Here is a 21,135-nt window from a genome sequence, read left to right as displayed (position 1 = left end):
CTTCAATAGTAATTCAGCAGCCAGACTTTATGGCTGAAATACTATTCATATAAGTTCCTCCGGAGGTTTAGTCATCAACACAGTTCTTTGAACCCACTCTGGTCTTCTTTTCTAAATTGAACATTTCTGTCAACTACAAATGCAGCAAGCACAAAATATTTCCGTACGCTTTGCACATCAAAATGATCTCCTATGGGACCTAGAAAATGTGTGTTCACGTGAATTACCATCCACAAAGGCTACTCGCCGGCCGCTCTGGGGTCTTGCACACAAAGGGTGAGAGAGGGGCGTGGGGAGACTGCAAGGCCAGGTGATGCCCGCTCGAGTAGCCTGCCCGGGAGTGCCGACAAGGAGAAGGCTAAACTTGGGGCTCAGGATATTTGAATGCCGCGGAAATTGCCGTCCTACCCAGCCGAGTCAGGGCGAGAGGAGCGGGGTGCGTGCGCGAGCTGAGTGAGCGCTTACGTCGCCGCTCGATCTGTGCTGGGATAATTAGAGAGGAGTTGGGCTGAGCCGAGTCCTCTTTTAGCCGCGGCAGCCGGAGCCGCAGCAGCAGCCTCAGCCCGGAGGGGCGCGCCTGACTCCCGCCGCCCGGCGCGCACGGGGAGAGGCCCGCGCCCCGCAGCAGCAGCCCCGCCGAGCCCACCGCCCGGCCGCGCGGGCGCACAAAGGCGGCGGCCGCCCGCGTGGCCTTCTCCATCCAGGCATTGGAACCCCGCTCCCTCCCTTCTCTTCTCCCGGGGACGCGAATGGCAGGGCCAGGCGAGGACCTGGGACGCCGGTGGCCCTAGCTCCGCACCCCCACCCCCCTGCTGGGAGAGGCAGCGGGCTGCTGGCGGACGATGTGGTCACGGCTGCTCCCCAGTGCGTCTTCGGCCCGGGTCCCGGCTGCCGCCCCTCCTCTCTGCTCGTGCCATCCCACGGAGAGGAGTTGATGCGGCTGTCGCCGCCGAAGCCGGGGCTGATGGATGCCAGGGAGTGCCGCATTGCTTAGCGTCCCCGCCTCCGGCTTTGCTGGTAGGAGCCCACTGCTCTTCTCTCTTGCTTTGGGGTTTTATAGAAAAGGTAGAGACATTTTAATTTTATTCTCCACTCCTCTACCTTCTCCCCCCCCCCCGCCCCGCCCGCCCCCAACCTCGCATTTGAAACGTATATTGTGAGAGAGATCCCCCCTCCTTCCTGCACTCCCCCCCCATAATTCCGTTGAAATAAAGAGCTAGAGGAAGGCAGAAGTTGCGGGTGGGGCTGGAAGGGGGGGAAGCCCACGCTGGTGCCAACGCCACCAGAAACCCTTCTGGTGCCTTCTGAGATCACGGTGTATCTAGGAGGGGAGGAGGGAAGGTACGCTATCTGCAGAGTCTCCACCTAATTAGATCATAATCATTTTAAACAAAATCTTACAAATGTCTTTTAAAAATAGCATCTTTGAATAAGCAGAAGGAAAAATAAGCTCCTTTCCCCCCTCTTTCCCTTTCTCTCTTTTTCTTTCTGGCAAAGACGCTCTCTCCCCGCCCTGGAGCTCAGCGCTGAAGAGCCACCTTATTATTAATCAGAATTCCCATCGTTATCCCTGGCAGGCGCATCCTTCAGTAGGGACCGCAGAAGCATCACAGAGCTGGGGCTGAGATGTGCGTGGGGGTTGTTTTTGTTACATCTTGGAAGAGAAGAGGACAGTACCAAGATCAGTGCCAAGCGTGCAGGGTGGGTTTAGGGGTGTTTTGTTAGGACTGAGGAAGGACAAGGAGTGTTGGGCCCGCCAGAGGTCCACATCTCTTTAGAGGAAAGGGAAGAAGGAACCAAACTGACGTGTTGTTTTTAAGGGGTGGGAAAAGAAGTTTATACCCCCCAGAAAAAAGCTGCGGGAAAGCAGGAGCAACAGGGTACTAGTCTGGACACCAAGACAAATAATTTCCTGTACAGAAGAGGAAGCAGGCTGCAGTGAGGTCCGGAGGCCAGCGCGTGGTGGTGGCAAAGGCCAGGTTTGTTGTGGGACAGTCAGCAAGAGGAAGGGAAGGTTCCGGAATAAGCAGAACAATGACTCATTTACAAGCTGGTCTCTCTCCTGAGACCCTGGAGAAAGCTCGCTTGGAGCTCAACGAGAACCCAGACACACTGCACCAGGACATCCAGGAGGTGAGGGATATGGTCATCACCAGGCCGGACATTGGCTTTCTGCGCACAGATGATGCCTTCATCTTACGCTTCTTGCGGGCCAGGAAGTTTCATCACTTTGAGGCCTTCCGCCTCCTGGCCCAGTACTTTGAGTACCGGCAGCAGAACTTGGACATGTTCAAAAGCTTCAAAGCCACTGACCCTGGCATCAAGCAGGCACTGAAGGATGGCTTCCCTGGGGGCCTGGCCAATCTGGACCACTATGGCAGGAAGATTCTAGTCCTTTTTGCAGCCAACTGGGATCAGAGCAGGTAAATCCTAAATTCAAACTTGTCCTAGGGATTCTTTTACTCTCCCATTTTCCAGAGTTTACCCTGAGTAGTGTCATGGTTTTAAAGCTTTGATGTGTTTGTTTATTTGGCTGGGGGAAAAGAGAAACTGGAACTACAAAATGAGGTCTGGTGGGCATCCTCAGGGGTGGGAGAAGGGCTTTTATTTCTACCTTTGAAACTCTTACTTTGTGAGCACCTAGTTTCTACTGCAGCTCTAAATGCTTCCTGAACCCTAATATTGTGCTGCAATCTAAATCATTCAACTTCTAAATAAAGCTGCTAAATTTTTCACCTCTTGAGTAAGTTTACTATTCTGTGGAGAAATGAGGATGAGAATGGAGACAACTTTTCCTCCCTCCCCTAATGCAATTCTTAAACTAGGTTCATTATCATCATCACCATCACAATCACCATCACCATCATCATCATCATCATCATCTGTCTCCTTAGTACTGAGGTTTTATTTTTAAAGAATAGCCTGGCATTCAACCAAGATCAAATAGTTTTGTTGCTTGGGAACTTTTCTGCTTGGTGGTGTGTAGATGAAAGAATAATATGATGTGTGTCACTTCAATGAAAAGGAAGAGTTGTACCCTCCGCCGCTGAGCATGCCTACTGACACTGAAAATAAAGGCTGACTACTATGCTCGTTCTACACCTGTCACTAATCTAAAGAATGTGTTTTCTGTCTGATGTGATTTTTCATCTTTTGTAAGCAAGTGGAAAATGTTCAGACATGTCAGTTGGTAGACTTTTGGAGTTCTATTGCTTTTTAATGGAGGAGAAATTATATTCTTATTTCATCTACATTATAACAGAAGAATGCAGAGAAGAACTATTCCACTTCCTCAATCAAAATTATTTTCTCAGACTGAAAGACATAAAAAATTATGAAAGGGTCTTGGGTAAGGTAGTTTCAATTAAGTTCAAAGCTAAATATATTTCATGGAACTTGAAAATGTTACCAGAACTATGAATCATGAGGAGCTGGTTGTCATAACATTGGTGTATTTTTAGTTCTGTGAATGGTGACTTTTGATGCATCTGGTTCGTTGAAAACATCTCTGGAACAATTGTAAAAGACTTTTACAGTTACCGAGAAAGCTTATTGATCTTACGGTTTTCTAGAGAGGCTTCTCAGACTGTTGAAATCTTACAATGTAAGTGAATATTTTTAACAAGTTTTTACTCTTTAGTCACCTGTTCCCTGTAATTCTAAGTTGAGAACTACTCTGATTTCTTTTAGGTAAATAAAAAGACAAATTACTACTTAAGGAATCATAAAGCTAAGAAACTTATAGAGTTAGCTATTGAGGGGGAATAGAGGTCTATTCCTTATTTTGGTTACTTGCAAAGATCTCACTCTACTTTTTATCAGGTGGCAAAGTTTAAAGGCCCATGAAATGCCATCTTTTGACCACAATTCCTCTTTAAGAAGTTTTTAATTTTTTTCCCATCTGAGATGTACATTGTAGGGTCATGCAAATCAATTATTGTGTATATCAAAATTGAAAAAAAAAACTATCCAAGAAGGAACATAATCCATATGTCAGTTAGATTGGCATTTTATTTATTGAGCTACAGTGAAATGGGTGCTATGGAAATTTTATATTTAAACATATCTCAGGATCTGTCAAAGATATCATTAGAGAGGCAGATTGCGTTCACAGAGACATGCATGTATATCAGACTTTTTTCACTTATTTTTATAAGTTAACTAATATTCACACTGATTTATAAGCCTAATTAAGATGAAAGTCACTTATAGTTCTCATCTATATGGGAAGCTGATTACTCCAGATTTACTAAAGAAACTGTTTTAGTTGTCTGTCTTATTTTTCATATAAAGGATAGGTTACTAGTAATGAAAATCTATCTCCTTGGAAATCTACAATGAGAGATGATTTATTAATTGGCATATAAAATTATTTGTATTAAAACTACACAAAAATCCTAAACATTAAAATTTCATGTATGTGAAGTTAAAAATGAGAAGCTATGTCCTGTAAAAATACTCTATCTGGACCTATAGGCTAAAAATTATGAATTCTACTTCTGCGGTTGGAAACAAACAGGTATAATCAAGAAGTTATACTATGTCAAGATCAGAAGGCATACAAGTTATTTAGAACTTGTCTAAAATTCTTCCTATATTCTTAGAAAAAAAAATCAGATCTGCATATATCAGTAACAAGGACTAGTGGATAAGCAGCCCTATCCTCCTGACATATTCTGTAAACTTCTATCATTGAGATATGTGCATAAGAACTGCTCTGAAGCATGTAGGATGGTTTCTGGCAGTTTCTTCCTCTAGTATCAGGATGTCACCAGCCCCTTTCCTACCTTGGGTCTGAATCCCTTTCCTTTCTACACTCTGCAGCCTCAATTCTTATCTGACTTGAATTTTCACAAAGTCTGTGCCACCTTCCCTCAATGTTTCCCATACTACCATTCTGTTAGGTGGATCTGCCACATGCCAAATTCTCTCGGTCCCCACGCCTCTCCTGTTCTGTGAGTCAGATCCTGCTCTCATCCTGCCAGACCAAACAACCTGGGTCTCTTGAGAAGACTGCACATCTGATCACAATTCTGACCACCTTCCTTGAGTTGTTCTGTGAATTGCCTGGCTTTTAACAATCTTTTTTTTTTTTTTTTTTAAGTAGCGTTGTTTTAAGAAAGTAAAATAGCATTGTTTTAAAGAGACAATAGGTGGGAACGTCCAGGATTACACAGGGAAATTCCAGAAATGAGGTAGAAGAAAATGTCCCCTTTATTTCAAAACAGCTTATTTCCAACTTCCCAAAAGGGAAAGCAAGATTTTTTTAATCGAATTTTGAAAAAATTTTGTAAAGACCTCTGAAATAACTAATTTGTATAACAAAAAAGACTAAGTCTTATGTTATATTTATAATAGCACATGATCTAGAGTTATTGCTAGTTGATATTTGTTGAGTTGAAGTGAGTTATGCATTTAAAAAAAAGATTCTAAGTAGGAAGTTATCTGATGTATACTTTCTCCTGTGTGAAATTTGTAGGACAGTTTTCTGTGCTCCTCAGGAGACTAGCAAGAGTAAATGTGTGTGAGATGGTGATTATAAATAAAATAGTGTTTCTTTATACTGCAGTGTGGTGCAGGTCAGTTTCAGGTTATTGCAAAGAATTGGACCATTTCCAAAGCTTTTATAGGAGACATGGAATCTTCAGGAAGACTAAGGTAAAATAAAAATATTTACAGTGTACCTGCCTTCTAACATACCTAAAAAATAATTGAAATACTGGAATGTCAAAATGACTTTCAATGTGGTCTATGGTTTTTCTAAAAAGGATAGAACAGGGTCAGATGATTTATTACATTTGTTGAGCAGTCTATACCTTGGTAAAGATTCATACAATTTTATCTCATTTCTTTCAGATTGTCTAACATAATTTCTGAAAACAAGAATAAATTCCACAAAATTAAAAACAACTGAACTCTTACACCACATCGCTAAGATGCAGTAGTCTTCCATGCATTATATGCTGTGTTTCCTTCCTGAATGATAGTGCCCTGCTTAGGACTCAGCAGATACCTTCAAATTGTCCACCTGATTGCAACAATAGAGTGTGAGGATAATGTAACATGAAGCTAGAAGAGATCATACTATCTTAAGAAAAGGAAGCTTGGAATTAAAGTAGAGACCGGTTTAGACTCTGGAGCATAGGAGCAGGTATCTGAGAAGTTGAAATTCACTGGAACATTCTTCCTGTGAATATTCATGAGTGAATTGGGCCCCTGAAACATAATGATGACATGCATTCTGATAGTTGGCCTGTAGGTCATAAGTAGTATTTTACTTCATTAGAATTATAAAGTAGTTCTCTATACTTTTGTACATCAAACAAGCATTTATCTGGAATCTGACTAATAACCATTAGAAAACAATTAAATACAGCTAAACCAAAATGATTCCTAATATAGTGGCAATTTTGAAGCACTGACCATCTTGCACTATGTTTGGCTTGTCATGATAAACATTGATGATCACTTATAGTATTGAAGCTGTGGAAGGGATAGAAGACTGGCAGGTCAAATATCAGGCTATGATTCTCTAGCTTATCCTGGAATTTGCCTAAAAAACATATTATTGTCAGTTTGTTTATTCCTATTGTGTGGCTTTTTCATGAAAAAGAAAATAATGATATTTGCAAGTTCTGATTGACTTGTGAATATGCTCCCATGTATTAAAATAACGTGGTCAGTCTCCAAATTAAAAGAAGGTTATGTTGATAATAAATTAACATTTTAAACAGCCATAGACTATACAAGTTTGTTTTAATCCCAGCCACAAAGTTTCATTCTTCTCTGGAAGTGCACTAAAATAAAATAAAACAAAATAAAGTAAAAATTACTAGGAATAGTCAAGGGCAATTAACTATATAATTAGGGAGAAACACTCATACTCAGTAATCTTAAAACAAACAAACATACAAAAGAATATAGGCTTAATTTTTTTTAAAAAAAGATTTTATTTATTTGACAGAGAGAGACACAGCGAGAGAGGGAACACAAGCAGGGGGAGGGGAAGAGGGAGAAGCAGGCTTCCCGCCAAGCAGGGAGCCCGATTATAGGCTTAATTCTGAGGCCAGATTTTTGAAGACTTCTTGTCTCAGTTTATTAAAGTTTACTTATATTTATTTAAATATGTTTCAATTTTTTGTTTTACAGTGTTTTATATTGTGTCAAGGTCAGGAATCCTTACCCTTCAAATCCTGGAGGCATCTTGTGTTGTGTTATGGTGGATTTTGAGATTCAGTCAGAACTGGAAATGGCAAGCGTCAATTCCACAGGACTTCTGTCCCGGCAGAGCTTCCGTATTGCTTCCTTATAAGGAGGCTCTTTTCATAAATATTCTGGAAACTGCAGGTTATTCCAAACTATGCCCTTGGTTCATACCATGGAAAATGGGAACGAAAAAAAAATTGTCCTGAGAAATGTTAGTGGAATATTGGAATAAATCTCTGGAAAAAATAGGACAGTCTCTAGAAACTGGGGCAATTATACAGTAATTAGTGAAATAAACTTGAAATAACAACGAAGACCAAGAATGCCAACCTTAAAGTAGGATGTTGATGGGGTTTGGCATGAACCGGGCTATTTTCATATTTTAGATATGCAACTTTAAACAAAGTTGAAGAGAAGCAAAGGGTTTGAGGTTACTGCACTGAAAGGAGGCCTCAAAAGAAATGATTAAAGATATTTTAAAACAAGCCAACAGCTAGTAAATTAATGTTATCCTAAGCGAATGAATTACATTTCCTCCATTCTGGGAAAGGTTGAGCTCTTTTATATCACAGAGAGCAGGTGCATATACTTTACTAAGATAATAAACAGCACTCCTGATGTGGGGTGGGGGGAAGGATGTCCCTGTATGTCAGGTCTTTGTAACATCAAATAACAAACTGAGCAAAGAGTACTCAATTCAAATCATTTTTTAAAAAGTACGCCTGAGTCAAGCATTTGTTACATACATAGAAATTTAGTAGGTGCCAGGGGCAAATGAAGACATGTAACATATTCTTTGTACCATCAAGGGGCATATGACCTCTGGGAAGAAAAAACACGAGGCGCTAAATAACTACCAGAGAGGTTGTAAGTGCTTAATGGGGGTACAGCACTTTGCCTGTGCTCGAAGTTCAGGGCCAAGGGGCAGCTGCGGGCTCCTCAGTGTTGTGCAGAGAGAACATCGCCTTCTCCGTTAACAGAATTTAACCTTTTATTGTTTCATTTTAATTCATTAATTAATTACTTCATTTATTCATTCATTTAAAACACTTTTATAGCATGTGTGATGTGCCAGGTATTCTTCTAAGCCCTTTACAAGATTAATCTATTAAATCTTTATCACAATCCTACAAGGCAGGTCCTATTGATATCCACATTTTGCAGATGAGGAAGCTGAGGCTCTGGGCAGTTGAGTATCTCACCCATGACCATACAACTAGTAAGTGAGTTGGTCAAACTTTTTGTGTGCGTATAGACAGTTACCGAAAGGAGTCTAGTGAAAAACAAATCTACGGGAAAGAATTCCATCTAACGTTTAGAAAATCTTGACCGAACATCAGAATAGACCATTAGAAAGTTCAGTTGCTGGAATAAATCTCCGAAGACAAAGACTGCACTTAGCAGACCTTTGCTGAGAGTATTCTACCCTCAAAAGAAGAGTTGCCTTTCTGATGTTTGCATTTTTTCCAGCACAGTTCTACTTTATTTTGTTTTGTTTTATTTTATTTATTCTGATGTCAGTAGGTGCACATTGTTTTACCTTTTTTTCTCCAAAGAAAGACATTATTCCTGTAGATGTTTCATTTTCAGTGATTCACTTGTTCTCACTCACCTACATTCCCACAGCAGTAAAACTAAAGCAAGGCTCAGACAGTTAATCTTCTGTGCTCAGTGATATAAGCCAGACAGATGATTATTTCAGAGTTCATATTTTCTCTAGGGTTTGTAGATCTCTCCTCTTCCCATTCAGACTCTTAGGAATGTCTTCTCGCCTTTCCTTCCCCAAAACCTGCTGCTGGGGCGAGGTTGGAGCTTGCCCTGTAACCTGGCAAGGTGACATGTTGGTATTGACTTCCGATCTGTCTTCTGACACACATGCCACAGAGACCTGAAAAAGCAGAACAGCTATTCATTAGACTGTGTTCTAGGTATGAGGTAGCATGGGGAGTGCAAAGAAGTCAAGTGTCAGAAAGACCCGGCTTCTCATCTAGGCTCCCCGCTTTACTCCCAGGGTAATTCTGGGCAAACCATTCAAATTCTCTGAGACTGTGTCCTCATCTCCAAAATAATAGGAACAAAGCCAGCATAGAGACTTTGAGCTTGTTTTGAGATTAAGATAATGCATTTGAAATTGCCTTGGAAATCTTAAACGATTACACAGATAGAGGTATTATTATTATTACCACTCAGTAATATAAAACACCTAGATAGGTTCATCAGCTTTAGCGCTAAAGATACCCCGAGGCATTAATAGAGGCAATTCTTTGCCGTTGTTTTCCCCTCAGCACCTTTCTAATAAGAAGTGCTTGAGACATGAGAAACATGGCTTAATGAAAACTGAGGGGTGGGGGTAGCCTTAATGAAGAATTTAATAACGGCTGATTGATTTAGTGACAAAGGGAAATTGCTTGTTGTTGTGCTGTTCAATGCGATGCCCAGATGCCAGTTTTTCCTTGTCAAGCTGAAAGAAAAGGTTGGGGAATGGGAAGGAAATGACCTGTTTGTGATTTAGGTTGCTCTTTGCATGGATTGTAAGTTGTAGAGGACGCCACTCTGTAAGCCCCAGGACAGCACAGGTCAGTCAGCACCCCCAATCCTTGCATGGCCAGAGGCAAGAGAACAAGCTTCCCTGCTCTTGACTGTATCCGTAGCAAATAGGAGATACAGGTGTCCGTCTTCTCCATACGGTTTTTACATATTATCGGAGCTCTGCTGTCTTTCAAGAGCAATGGTCTATATAGTCTGGCGTCCCGGTTGTAAAATCCCTTACTGTTGTTATTATTTCTTCTTACTACCTGCTATGCATCATCCTCTCCAAGTTGATTTCAGATGCAGGCTTTACTTAATGCTGTTTTGAGAAGCACAATCAAGAGTCGAGAGCTGCATTAATGTGCTAGTTTGTTATTTATGGCTTTCTTCCAACATACAAGGGAAGAATAGCAATGGTGGAGCTCCTACAGTTAGGAGATAAACCTCAAACTCGAGCATAGTTATTGTAATGGCCTCAGGTTTGTAGATTATAACAGTTAAAAATAATTTCAAAGAGAAGAATGAAAGTAGGATTCCAGAAGATGTAAAATTCATAAAATCCTCCATTTCTTTGGAAGATATTTGACAGACTTTAGCAAGATCTCATGTAATAATGTTCTGCTTATGAAGAGCCTGCTGAGCTGCTAATGGTAGTAATGAGACATGTTTGACAACAGAGGACTGGAGTGTCAAGAGTGGTTTTGACCTGCCCTTTGAATGCAGTTAGCTAAGATGTTTTAATGTTTCTTTTCTTCAATTTGGACATCAAAATGATTTATATAAGGATCATTTGATTCTCCTTTTGAAGAAAGATAATAAATTTAAAAACTTGGTGAAATTTGCTCTTGAAAACTTGGCAAAGCTGCTTTTCTTCATCTCTGATCATGGGATTTGCCTTATTGTATTTCCTTGGGAATAATGATATGTCTGTAAATTTTTCTCTTGATTTGACCTCAGTTTTGGAAAACCATTCTTAAAATGTGTTATTTAAAACAAATTGCCTTTTGATGTCTGCCTTTATTGGTGCTATGGTTTATTCTCACTGGATATAATACATCATCCTTCCAAAGCTGATTTCAGAGTCAAGTTTTACTTAATGCTATTTTGGTATTATTAATGCTGTTTGGTGTTCTTACGGGTAACATAAGAATAATCATAATGGGGAGAAATTCTAAATTGGACTTTTCTAATTAAAAATTAGAAAAATTATTATTATGAATTTCAGGAATTAAAATGAGTATTTTTTTAAACAGGTCTCCAAATTTAAACCAGAAATGTAGCCTTCCTCCTCCATCTTTCCAGTTTGTGTAGGTTTATAGGCTTTTTGTCATAACACTGTGTTAGGCTATTATATTCATAGAGGAGATAGGCCAGCCATGGAGTGACAAATAAGGTATTCAACCATACATATTTTACAGATTTAAAGACAAATAGGTAATAGAACTCTACACAAAATTTTATTATCTTACATATTCAGGAAGTATTTGGGGATGCCATATCTTTATGCCTGTAAGATAGGCTGTATACCTTCCAAGGTTTAAAAATAATCTCTTGATCCTTGCCTTTTATAAGAGTAATAAGCTATCTAAAGATCATCATTAATTTTTAAGTATAATGTACAAATAGGCTTTAGTTCTGATTATATCCTGCTTAGTACACTATGTCTATGGTTACCATTACAATAAAAAGTATGCTCTGTATCTATTCCAACCAACATTTACTGAGCACTTGCTGTATACCTAGCACTGTGGAATTGCTTTCCCCTGAATTGTGTCTTTAACTTGCCTCCCCTGCCCTACACGGCCAGTGAGATCGAGTAAGCTAATCATAGGTACTTCCATTTTTTCATATAACGGAACTGAGCCTCAGAATTATAGATCAATGGCGTGTCCAGGACCACACTGCTAATGAAGGACAGGGAAGAGATTCCATCTTGAAGTCTTCTGACACCGTGCCGTAGGCTTGAGTAATGCTGGGATCCCAAAGGGATTCTATTCCAAACTACTGATTTTACAGATGAGGAAATGAGACCCAGAGCAAGTGAAAAATCACCTGAAGTTCCTTTCTGGACTACTATGCTTTCTCCATTCACCTCCAAATGTTTCTAGGAGTGAAAAATAGAACTACTCCCTCATATGTACTCACTATCTCACACTGTCTTCATCGAAGGGATTTCTACCCCTAATCTACCAGCCCTCCCCATCCCACCTGTTTCCTGAGGTCAACATTTCTTTCTCTAGCTTTTGCTAGATGTCTCCACCTGAATATCTGAGGGGAAAAAACTTGAAATGTTAACATTTTCATAAATTTGGTGATTCCTCTTGAAATGCTGGAATCCCCTTCTTGAATAACCATTTCATTTTCTTCTCAGCTCTGACTACATTACCTCCTTCACTTACTTGAACTTAGGATCTGTGTGTTTTTGACTTTGGAATTTTCCCCCTTGAGCTTTCTCCTCAGTTTAGGATCTACTTTTTCAGATGTTTACTTGATATATCTTTCTGGGTGTACTACATACTTCTCACCAGTACTACAATGGGCTTTATTCCAAGCTCTACATTTCCAGATCATCCAACTGTACCCTCTTCTTGCATTATTGATTTTGATGAAAGATTTTACCATTTATTCAGGCTCTGAAGCTAGAAAATCTTTGTGTCATCTTTTACTCTTCCTTCAATCTTAGTCTCTGTGTCTAATTAAGTATTACATTTTAACAAATTGACCTCTAAAATACTTCTCAAATTTGGCTTTTTTATTTTGCTCTTTGTTCTGTTGCCTTCGCTGAGGCAGTATCTTACTCTAATTAGTGCCTTGGCACTCTAGTCTACTCCCATTCTACAGGAACGTAAGGAGCATTCATTGGGTTCCTACAATGTGCCAGGCACTGTGCTAAGGTGCAAGGCTGAAAAAGATAAAGACTCAATCCCATATCCTTCTTTCTTTCATTGCATCTTTATGATATTAACTCCATATGAGTAATTAAAATCTGCTGACATTTTTAACCATAGCTGTTTACCCTAGTGTTCTTGTTTATTGGTGGAACTCCTTCAAATCTCATTCTCAACTTTTCCAAATGTGAAGGTGTGAAATGTCAATATTACTGAGGGCATTCTTGAGCTGCTTCAAAAAATACCATGCCTAGTTTTCAGGATAGGTGAGATGAAATTTTAGAAAATCATAGGAAGGCCTGGAGGTAAAGGAAATGGTTGTAAAATATGAAACAAAATATTTTCAAAAGCATTTTAGTTTGTTTGGGGAGAATACATGTTAAGTTCTAATATGTCCCTGGAGTGCCAAATAAATTTCCTCTTGGAAGAAGATTTCTAAACAAAATTATCTTCAGACTCCTGAGGTATTTTAAAAGGAATTTTCAGTGTGCTAAACACTTTCTATAGCTTTGACAAAAGTGGTTGTTAGATTTAATGCAGTCCATTTCTGTTGCTGATAGGTACACACTGGTGGATATTTTGCGTGCCATCTTACTTTCTTTAGAAGCTATGATTGAAGATCCTGAGCTTCAAGTGAATGGATTTGTTTTGATCATAGACTGGAGTAACTTCACCTTCAAGCAAGCCTCCAAACTTACACCAAGCATGCTGCGATTGGCTATTGAAGGCCTTCAGGTAAAAATTGACAAATTACCCAGTTTCTCAGTCTTTCGTGTTTGACTTCTCTTATCTAATGTGTTAGAATGACAAAATGTCTTACTTAAAGAATAATAAAAACATTTTTTTAAAATAGTTTTTAAGCACCAACACTAAAACACTAACTGGACAAAGGATTATAGAAGAAAAGTTGAAAGATATGGACCTTTTAATAGATGGGGTTTGTAATACTAGGTACAAACCTCACTATGTCTAAGCATAAATGTGTGTGATGACCTGAGATTTTTATCGTGATAATCAGAACAAAGAGCACATTTTGGATTTTAATTATTAGCTATTTAGGCTTTTTTGTTTTGTTTCTTTTTCTTTTTCTGTGTATATTAATTATTAGCTAAATATTTGTTTTACTATTCCACTTAACCTCCTGAATTAGGGATATGATCATTAATATCTTCATGTTGCCCAAAAAGCTGTTAGAAAAGCAATCAATCAATATGCATTTTGATATCTAAGATTTGGAATCACTGTTTTGAATTACTTCTCTAGACTTAATTCGGGTTTTTGTTGTTGTTGTTTTGGTGGAAGGGCCATCACATGGAATTGACATAGGAATGGTGCTTCTTCCAGTGAACGACTCTTAACTGGTTCGGAACTATAAAGTGGAAAATCAATTATTAGTTAGTGACATGTCATAAACCTACTTTTTAAGTTTTAGGATGTCCTTCCACTTTCTGTGGTTTGCTTTACAGTACTTTGTATATAATACGTATGGAATAAATCTTAAATTCTTTACCAAATTTGCAAATTAACTCTTGAGTGGTATTAGTTACTATTCTCTGTATATTCAACATGTATCTTAGAAGTTTGCAAGTCAACAGTTAATTTTTGTAACTTTTACCGCTGAAAATATCACTTGTTTTAAAATGACTAATTATATCTTTGTCATTCATTAGGCCAGAATGCTAGACTTTATTTTTTCATGTTGAATAGCCAAAATTATCCAGATCTCTGTTCCATAGTAATTTCTGACTGTGTCTGTAGGCATTTAAATTGATGGCTGATGACTCACTAAAAATGGTCCATTTCTCCAGGCAGCAGGACAATCTTAACCAAATTGAATTCACAGTTTGGATTTTGCCCCTGAAGTGAATAAGGCACACTGATCCTTTTTCTCTGCATAGCTTTTTCCTGATGCAGGTTTCCTGACTTGCTCTGGGTGAGTCAGCGGTGCTCCTGTCTTAAACAGCATCTTTTTTAAAACTCCATAGAGACAGTTAATAGGGGTTGAGAGAGGACACAGGATAAGCATATTTGGAAATGCATTTTTCATGTGGAATCAGTCCTAATTCTGCACTATTGCCAGCAATGTGTAAAGTGTCCTTCGCTTTATAAAGAAAATTGGTTACCACAACCATGTTACTTAGCACAGAATGGTAATCTAGCCTTTCATAATTGTTTTATCTTTTTTTTTTAAATTTAACTTGTCATCTTTTTTTTGCAAGATGGATAGGCTAGGCCTTCAGCTACAGGAAGAACTGGAGAACTCATATTATTTGTAGAAATTGAAAAAAAAAAAAAAACACCTCAAGAATAGACTCAGTATCTTGTTATTTGCTAACTTACATGCTTTATGGAGTCATTCAATAGTAGCGTTATAAGTCAGTCCAGGAGGGAGAACTGACAACCGGGACATGTTTGGGAGCTTCCCCATTAGCCATGGCCACAATCCGAATTTCTTTAAGTGCTAAGTGTCAGCAAGATAGGAACTACAGTCAATTTAAATCTCTGTGTTTGTGTTGGAGAGAGAAGGATCCCCTCCTCAGGTGGGGACCTGTGCTGGCTGCCTTGTTTCTTTCTATTCCCCATGAAGGTATCAGACCTCTTTCCTTTCTCCCAGGACCCAGACTGAGGAAGCAGGGTTGATTTCCCCCAGTTGTGAACTGGGAAGCCACTTAAAAGAAAGGAAATCTTTATGGGGAATAAATTTGACATGTTACTAATATTTATTTTATTTTTAAAAAAGATTTTGTTTATTTATTTGAGAGAGAAAGAGACAGAGACAGAGCATGAGCTGGTGGGGGAGGGGCGGAGAGAGGAGGAGAAAGAGGGAGAGGGAGAAGCAGACTCCCCACTGAGCAGGGACCCCCCCCCTCCCGACTCGGGGCTCCGTCCCAGGACCCTGAGACCATGACCTGAGCTGAAGGCAGATGCTTAACCAACTGAGCCACCCAGGGCCCCTGTTATTAACCTTTAAACTCAGTTTTTCTCGTTTGGATTGATTTTTAAATGCTCTGTATCTATGTGTCTATCTTGTGTCTATGTTTATATCTATATCTAGATTTAAAAAAATAGTAATTCCAAATAAGAATAGAAGATGTGCTAAAAATGTTCCATTCACTGAGACAAGCATGATTTCCTAGTTTGTCTTCTACTGAAGTAACATTTTGACTTTTCTAATCATTCTTCTGTTTTACTTTGCATAAGCTCTGTGAGAGACATTGTTGCCTTGATCCATGTTTCATGCAAAGCATCAATAAACTTTTTTTTGAGATTAACATAAGACCAAAAAAAGGTTTGAAGTAAGATATGTATGCAATTTTAGGTTGCTAAACACAACTACTACCATCACCAAGACTACCAGTACTACCACAATAGTAAACACCTTCCAATGAACCCAGTCAGGGAAATTAAGAGATGAGGATATCTTTAATAACTCATCGATAATTTATATCATGCTATAATCTTGCTATAATATGTTACTTTTATTCAGGCAAACATAAAAAAATACTCTAAGGAGTTGAAGTAAAAATGAGAAAGGTCATCAATGGGTCTAGTGCCAGGAAGAAAACTTACTTTAATGATGTATATTATTAATGGGATGAGGCAACTGTGCTTTGAAGAGGCCCCATCTCTTTTCTTCTTTAGGTATAACCTATCTAAATGCACACACCAACCCCCTTTTTCTCAAGCAAGAGTATTTTGAGTGATCTGGCTAGAGATAGCACCTGAAACCTGGGAGAAAGACACATAGACCATTGCTTTTAAGACCTACCTATGATCAAAGTGCAAGGTTAATAGGGAGATAATGTGGAAGGGTGGAAATAGAATAGGCTTTAGAGGCTGATAGGCCTGGATTTGGATGACAAGCCTGCTACATACTAAATACTCGGGCAAATTACTTACCTTGTTTGAATCTCAGTCTATTCATTTATACCAATTTTAAAGTATTAAATTAGAAATGATAGATCTTGTACCTAACAGGTGATGGCCATGCTCAAAGTAATTGATATGGATAAGCTTATTTGGCAGGTGACATATTTTTCTGCATGTGTGCTGGTTTTCTCACAATTCAGTGACTACTTAGACTATTTAGACTTAAAGCTGATCAACTTTGGGATCTGAATAACATGATCTTTTGCTTTTAGTGCTTAGGTTATCAGTACACAGATTGCATTTTTTTTTTTTTTTATCACTTCACTGTGTGGTTAAGTAGCATCTAGATATTTTCATGTTAGGTGCCAAATAAAATATTTTTTTCATGTTGGAAGCCAAATGAAAAATGAGATTGTTTTACCTAGTGAAAATTAATCTTTGTTTTCTTGGGGAGAAACTCCAGGCACAGTTGGAAAGGTGGCGATTGTGGGGATATCCTTGGCCTGGAAGGATGAACAAGAGTTTGCTAAGTGGACAAGGATAGGAAGAACATTTTGGACAGGAAAACTTTGGGGAGGTGCTTTGAACAAACATACAGCTGTAAAGCATATGAAGGTACATGATAAATCTGTTTTGAGGTGGCTAGACCAAGAAGTGAATTGAGGCAAATGACCAGAGGATGAGCCAAGAAAGGCTGGCTGAGAACTGTTTCAATGGGATGGAGGATGGCATTCTATGTGATTTGTCCTGTGTTCTCCAGACATGGGGAGGTTTGGGACAAGCAAGTGACCTGATCACTCCTTTGTTTTGGAAAGATCTCTTGAGTAGAAGAAAGGACTTGGATAGAAGGATGGAGAAGTTAGATTTAGAGAGCCCCCATACTACCATGGACTAACTATATTGATCTCATTTTGTAGGACAGGAAATGAAACTTCAGGGTGTTTAGGAGAGTTAACCAAATTTTCTCAAATGACATAAAGGCGTGAGTCCAGGTTGTCTGACTCCAAAGACCAGTGTCTCTCCTGAATCTTGTTTCTATTGTTTCCAGGGCTGTGTTTAAGAAAAAGTGGGTAGGCTCAGATTATAGTAACTTCGCTACCCCATGCCAAATCCTCATGCTATGCTACGAGTGAAATTTGTTTTTGGGTTAGGGAATACAATTCTAACTAAAGAAGTCACAATGGCTGACCTATGGCAGAACGATTTTCTTCTTCCCAGTGAAAATCCTCCTTGAGTAATTGCCAGCCTCTCAGTTCCCTGTGATAAAGGCCAAGTGAAAGGCACTTTTCCGTAGCCAAAGAGAACTTTTATCAATACAACCACAGATTGATAAACCACTCATGATATTGGTCCAAGGCAATTCTGTATGCTTTCTCTGTGCAGAATCTGTAAACACATTTTTAAACAAAAGGCCTCAAACATTTTTACCAACATAATGTAGTTCCTTGATAGATAAGAGGCAACAACAGATATTTTTGTGGAAATAAATTATTCAGACTTCATTGGAAAGAAACAAGAAAGAAAATTATCTTGCTACTAATAAGTTAATTGATTGGGGTAGTCATAGTAACAGGAAGCATCTTAGAAAATCAATACAAGATTAAGTGGTTGTGACTTGTAGCCCTGGGAAGCCAATTAAAACATGAAATATTTGGAAATACCTGGAACAGTTTAGACTGTTTGAATTTACAGTGAAACAATGTTCTTTTTAATATTTCTTGTCCTTGTTCTATTTTTATTTTTTTCTCATAAAATATGAGCATTCTTAAAACTCTTTAGTAATGAAAAACTCAAACTCTTATGAATCCAGAATCTCTTATTTGTCATTTTTTTTTTTAACTTAATACTAACGGTACCTGTGTTGTTCATTGTTCTTCAGATATATTTATCTGCTTTTCCCTCTTAGCTCTGTCCTGCTGTGTCTCAGTGCTTTTGTTTCACAATTTCACAGGAATCCCCAAACTCCATCTGCTGAAAAGTACATAATGTAGTCAAGGCGCGGCTCGCTGTCAGGAGGTTTGGCTATAACAAGGAACTGAATAGCTCTTTGAGTTGCTACATAAAACTCAGATGTCAGGGCCATCACAAAATGCCTAAATCAGTGCCAGATATTTTAAGAGCCCTTAATAAATAGGACTTGTGAAAGAATAAAGAATATGTAATCAATCTACAGTACTTAATGCCAGCCCTTTCTTCGGTCTAAAGGGTCTAGTGTTAGGAGCAGCCACCAATCTGTTAGCTCTGGGAGCTCTGGTCATTCATGTGGAAGGCAGACAGCACTGCTTCTACAAATTCTGGCTCTGACTGTTTGGAAGCCCAGTCCTACAAGGGGGAGCTTGCCAAAAGCAGAAGACATGCTAATGACTTGGAACATCACTGTCCAAGGCTAGCGGGTGAGGAGCCCCATTAACTTCAGTCCAGCATTAGTTTGTGCAGTCCTCTAAATCCTATCCACAATTTCTGGCAGCTTCCAAATTGTGTGTGTGTGTGTGTGTGTGTGTGTGTGTGTGTGTGATGGTTAAGAGAGAATATCAAAAAAGAACTCAGTGAGACATTGGGTAAATTAGAAATTTGTAATAAAACAAAAGGTCTCTGTGCTTTGCAACAGTGTTCTTTGCAATGGTTGTTAACCTGCCAATAGTGTTCAGGCTTAAAATGCTTTGGACAGTAGCAGAAACTTCTTGCATTCAAGCTACCTTGTAAACTTAAGGCAGCATTATGGTGCATTGATGGGAGAGGGCTGAAACCATGCCTATCTTTTTAAAAAATGAACACAGATTCATGAACTGTATTCATTCAGACAGCCTGAAGGTGGGAGCATTTATTTCCACATTTTGTATGCACAGGCAGAACCATATTGAGAAACAGCGACAAGGGTAGTGTGTAAAAAAAGTGACATTTTTTTCATCACATGCATAGCTGTCTGAGCTAAGTGTGCTTCCTTTCAGTTGTTACTTAACCTAAAACAAATGAGTGAAACCCTTAAAGTTGCTTTATTTCATGGTGTGAGAATGTGGTGGTTTGGCTGAGAGGTTTCGTTCCCAGAAGTAGGACGTTGGAAGTCTTTTTAAAAGCTGACAATAGGCATGTAAAAGCTATATATAATATTCAGTTCAGCAAGCGGGCTAAGGATTATATAACCTTTGATAGTGGGCTAGGATAATTCTGTGTATGTATATATGTACATATATACATATAAATGTCTATATATTACTATTTTTTCTGGCATTACAATTGCTATTTTATGTTTTGATTAGCAGCTAAATCTGTTTAAAATGTCTAGTTGTAGGAAGTACGTGTCGCCCTTGACAAAAAATGAAGAGATGGGTGCTCTAGAGTTACTTAACACATACTTGCTGACTTAAAGTATTAGTAATCATCAATACAATTTAATACCTCTACACTTCAATTTAATACCTCTACACTACTGAAGGAGAGTGTATTTGCCTCAAATAACCAAATAATTGCAGTGACAAAAGGGAAAGAAGCAAATAGCAATCATTTGGTCTGAGTCAGTGAGATAATGATAGATGGATAGAAAGTAATTATCTATAATGAAAAACTGAACGAACCATATGAGCTGCTCTGCATTTCATTTTATTGGCTATGTTTAGACATGTCCTTAACGAGAGAACAAAAAAGATGAGTAAGTGCAAGTTCTCTTTTATTCTTTTTAGTAGCAATGCAAATGCATCTTGATATGTCCTTCTCCCCCAGTGGAACTTTATTTTTTCACTCTCCTCAGTTCCGAAGTGCAAAATGTGAACAGCCACTTATCCTTTCAAAAAATTAGTTCTGATGCAATGGAATACTATTCAACCTTATAAAAGAAGGAAATTCTGCCTTTTGCAGTAGTATGCATGAACCTGGAAACATGCTAAGTGAAATAAACCAGGCACAGAAAGACAAATGACTGCATGATCTTACTTACATGTGGAATCTAAAAAAATTCAAATTCATAGTAACAGGAGTAGAATGGTGGTTATCAGGGGCTGGGAGGTGAGGGAAATGGGAGATACTGGTCAAAGGGTACAAACTTTCTGTTATAGATGAATAAGTCTGAGACCTAATGTATAGTTTGGTGACTATAGTTAGTAACAATGTACTGTATTCTTGAGATTTGCAAAGAAAGTAGGTCTCAAGTGTTTTTACCGCACACGCCCCCACACACTCACCCCTCCCCCCCCCACACGGTCATTATGTGAGGTGGCAGATGTGTTAATTAGCTTGACTGTGGCAATGATTTTACAATGTGTGTATATAACAAAACATGCTGTGTATCTTAAATATATACAATTTTTACCTGTCGATCATATCTTAATAATGTTGGGAAAAGATTAGGACCCTAATATCATCAGATTTTTGTACAGATGTTGATAAAATTGACATGCTTATTTTTCAAATGTTTAGTCATTTTGCCTTCATAAATATAACTTCAGGTACATCTAAATCAAACATTTTTGAAATCTCAAACAAAGGTGTCATTTTTGTTTTCATAAATTTTCAAAATTCTGCTACCATTTTTCCAGAATCATGGAGGTGAGTGATTCTTTTGTCTCATCTATGGGTAACACTCTTGTTATATTTTCTTAAGATTGACCTGGAAAGAAGATACTCTTTATCCTTCATTATAACTGTTCTG

The 21,135-nt window shown here is 38.7% G+C and overlaps 1 protein-coding gene across 2 annotated transcripts in view; it reads left to right on the top strand.

Annotated features, from left to right (window-relative positions):
- The first annotated feature begins 520 nt into the window (after positions 1 to 520).
- The window catches only part of CLVS2 (clavesin 2), a 64,958-nt gene continuing 44,343 nt past the window's right edge, over positions 521 to 21,135 (top strand). For both annotated transcript variants that reach the window (XM_032407957.1, XM_032407958.1), the window contains exons 1-3: positions 521 to 1,017; positions 1,498 to 2,423; positions 13,184 to 13,358. In XM_032407957.1, the coding sequence (XP_032263848.1) occupies positions 2,035 to 2,423; positions 13,184 to 13,358 (564 nt within the window). In that variant the 5' untranslated portion in view covers positions 521 to 1,017; positions 1,498 to 2,034. The remainder of the gene's footprint in view (positions 1,018 to 1,497; positions 2,424 to 13,183; positions 13,359 to 21,135) is intronic.

The sequence above is a fragment of the Phoca vitulina genome, unplaced genomic scaffold, assembly GCF_004348235.1.
Source record: "Phoca vitulina isolate PV1807 unplaced genomic scaffold, GSC_HSeal_1.0 scaffold9, whole genome shotgun sequence".
Classification (NCBI taxonomy): Eukaryota; Metazoa; Chordata; class Mammalia; order Carnivora; family Phocidae; genus Phoca; species Phoca vitulina.
This window is presented reverse-complemented; position numbering and strand designations above follow the sequence as displayed.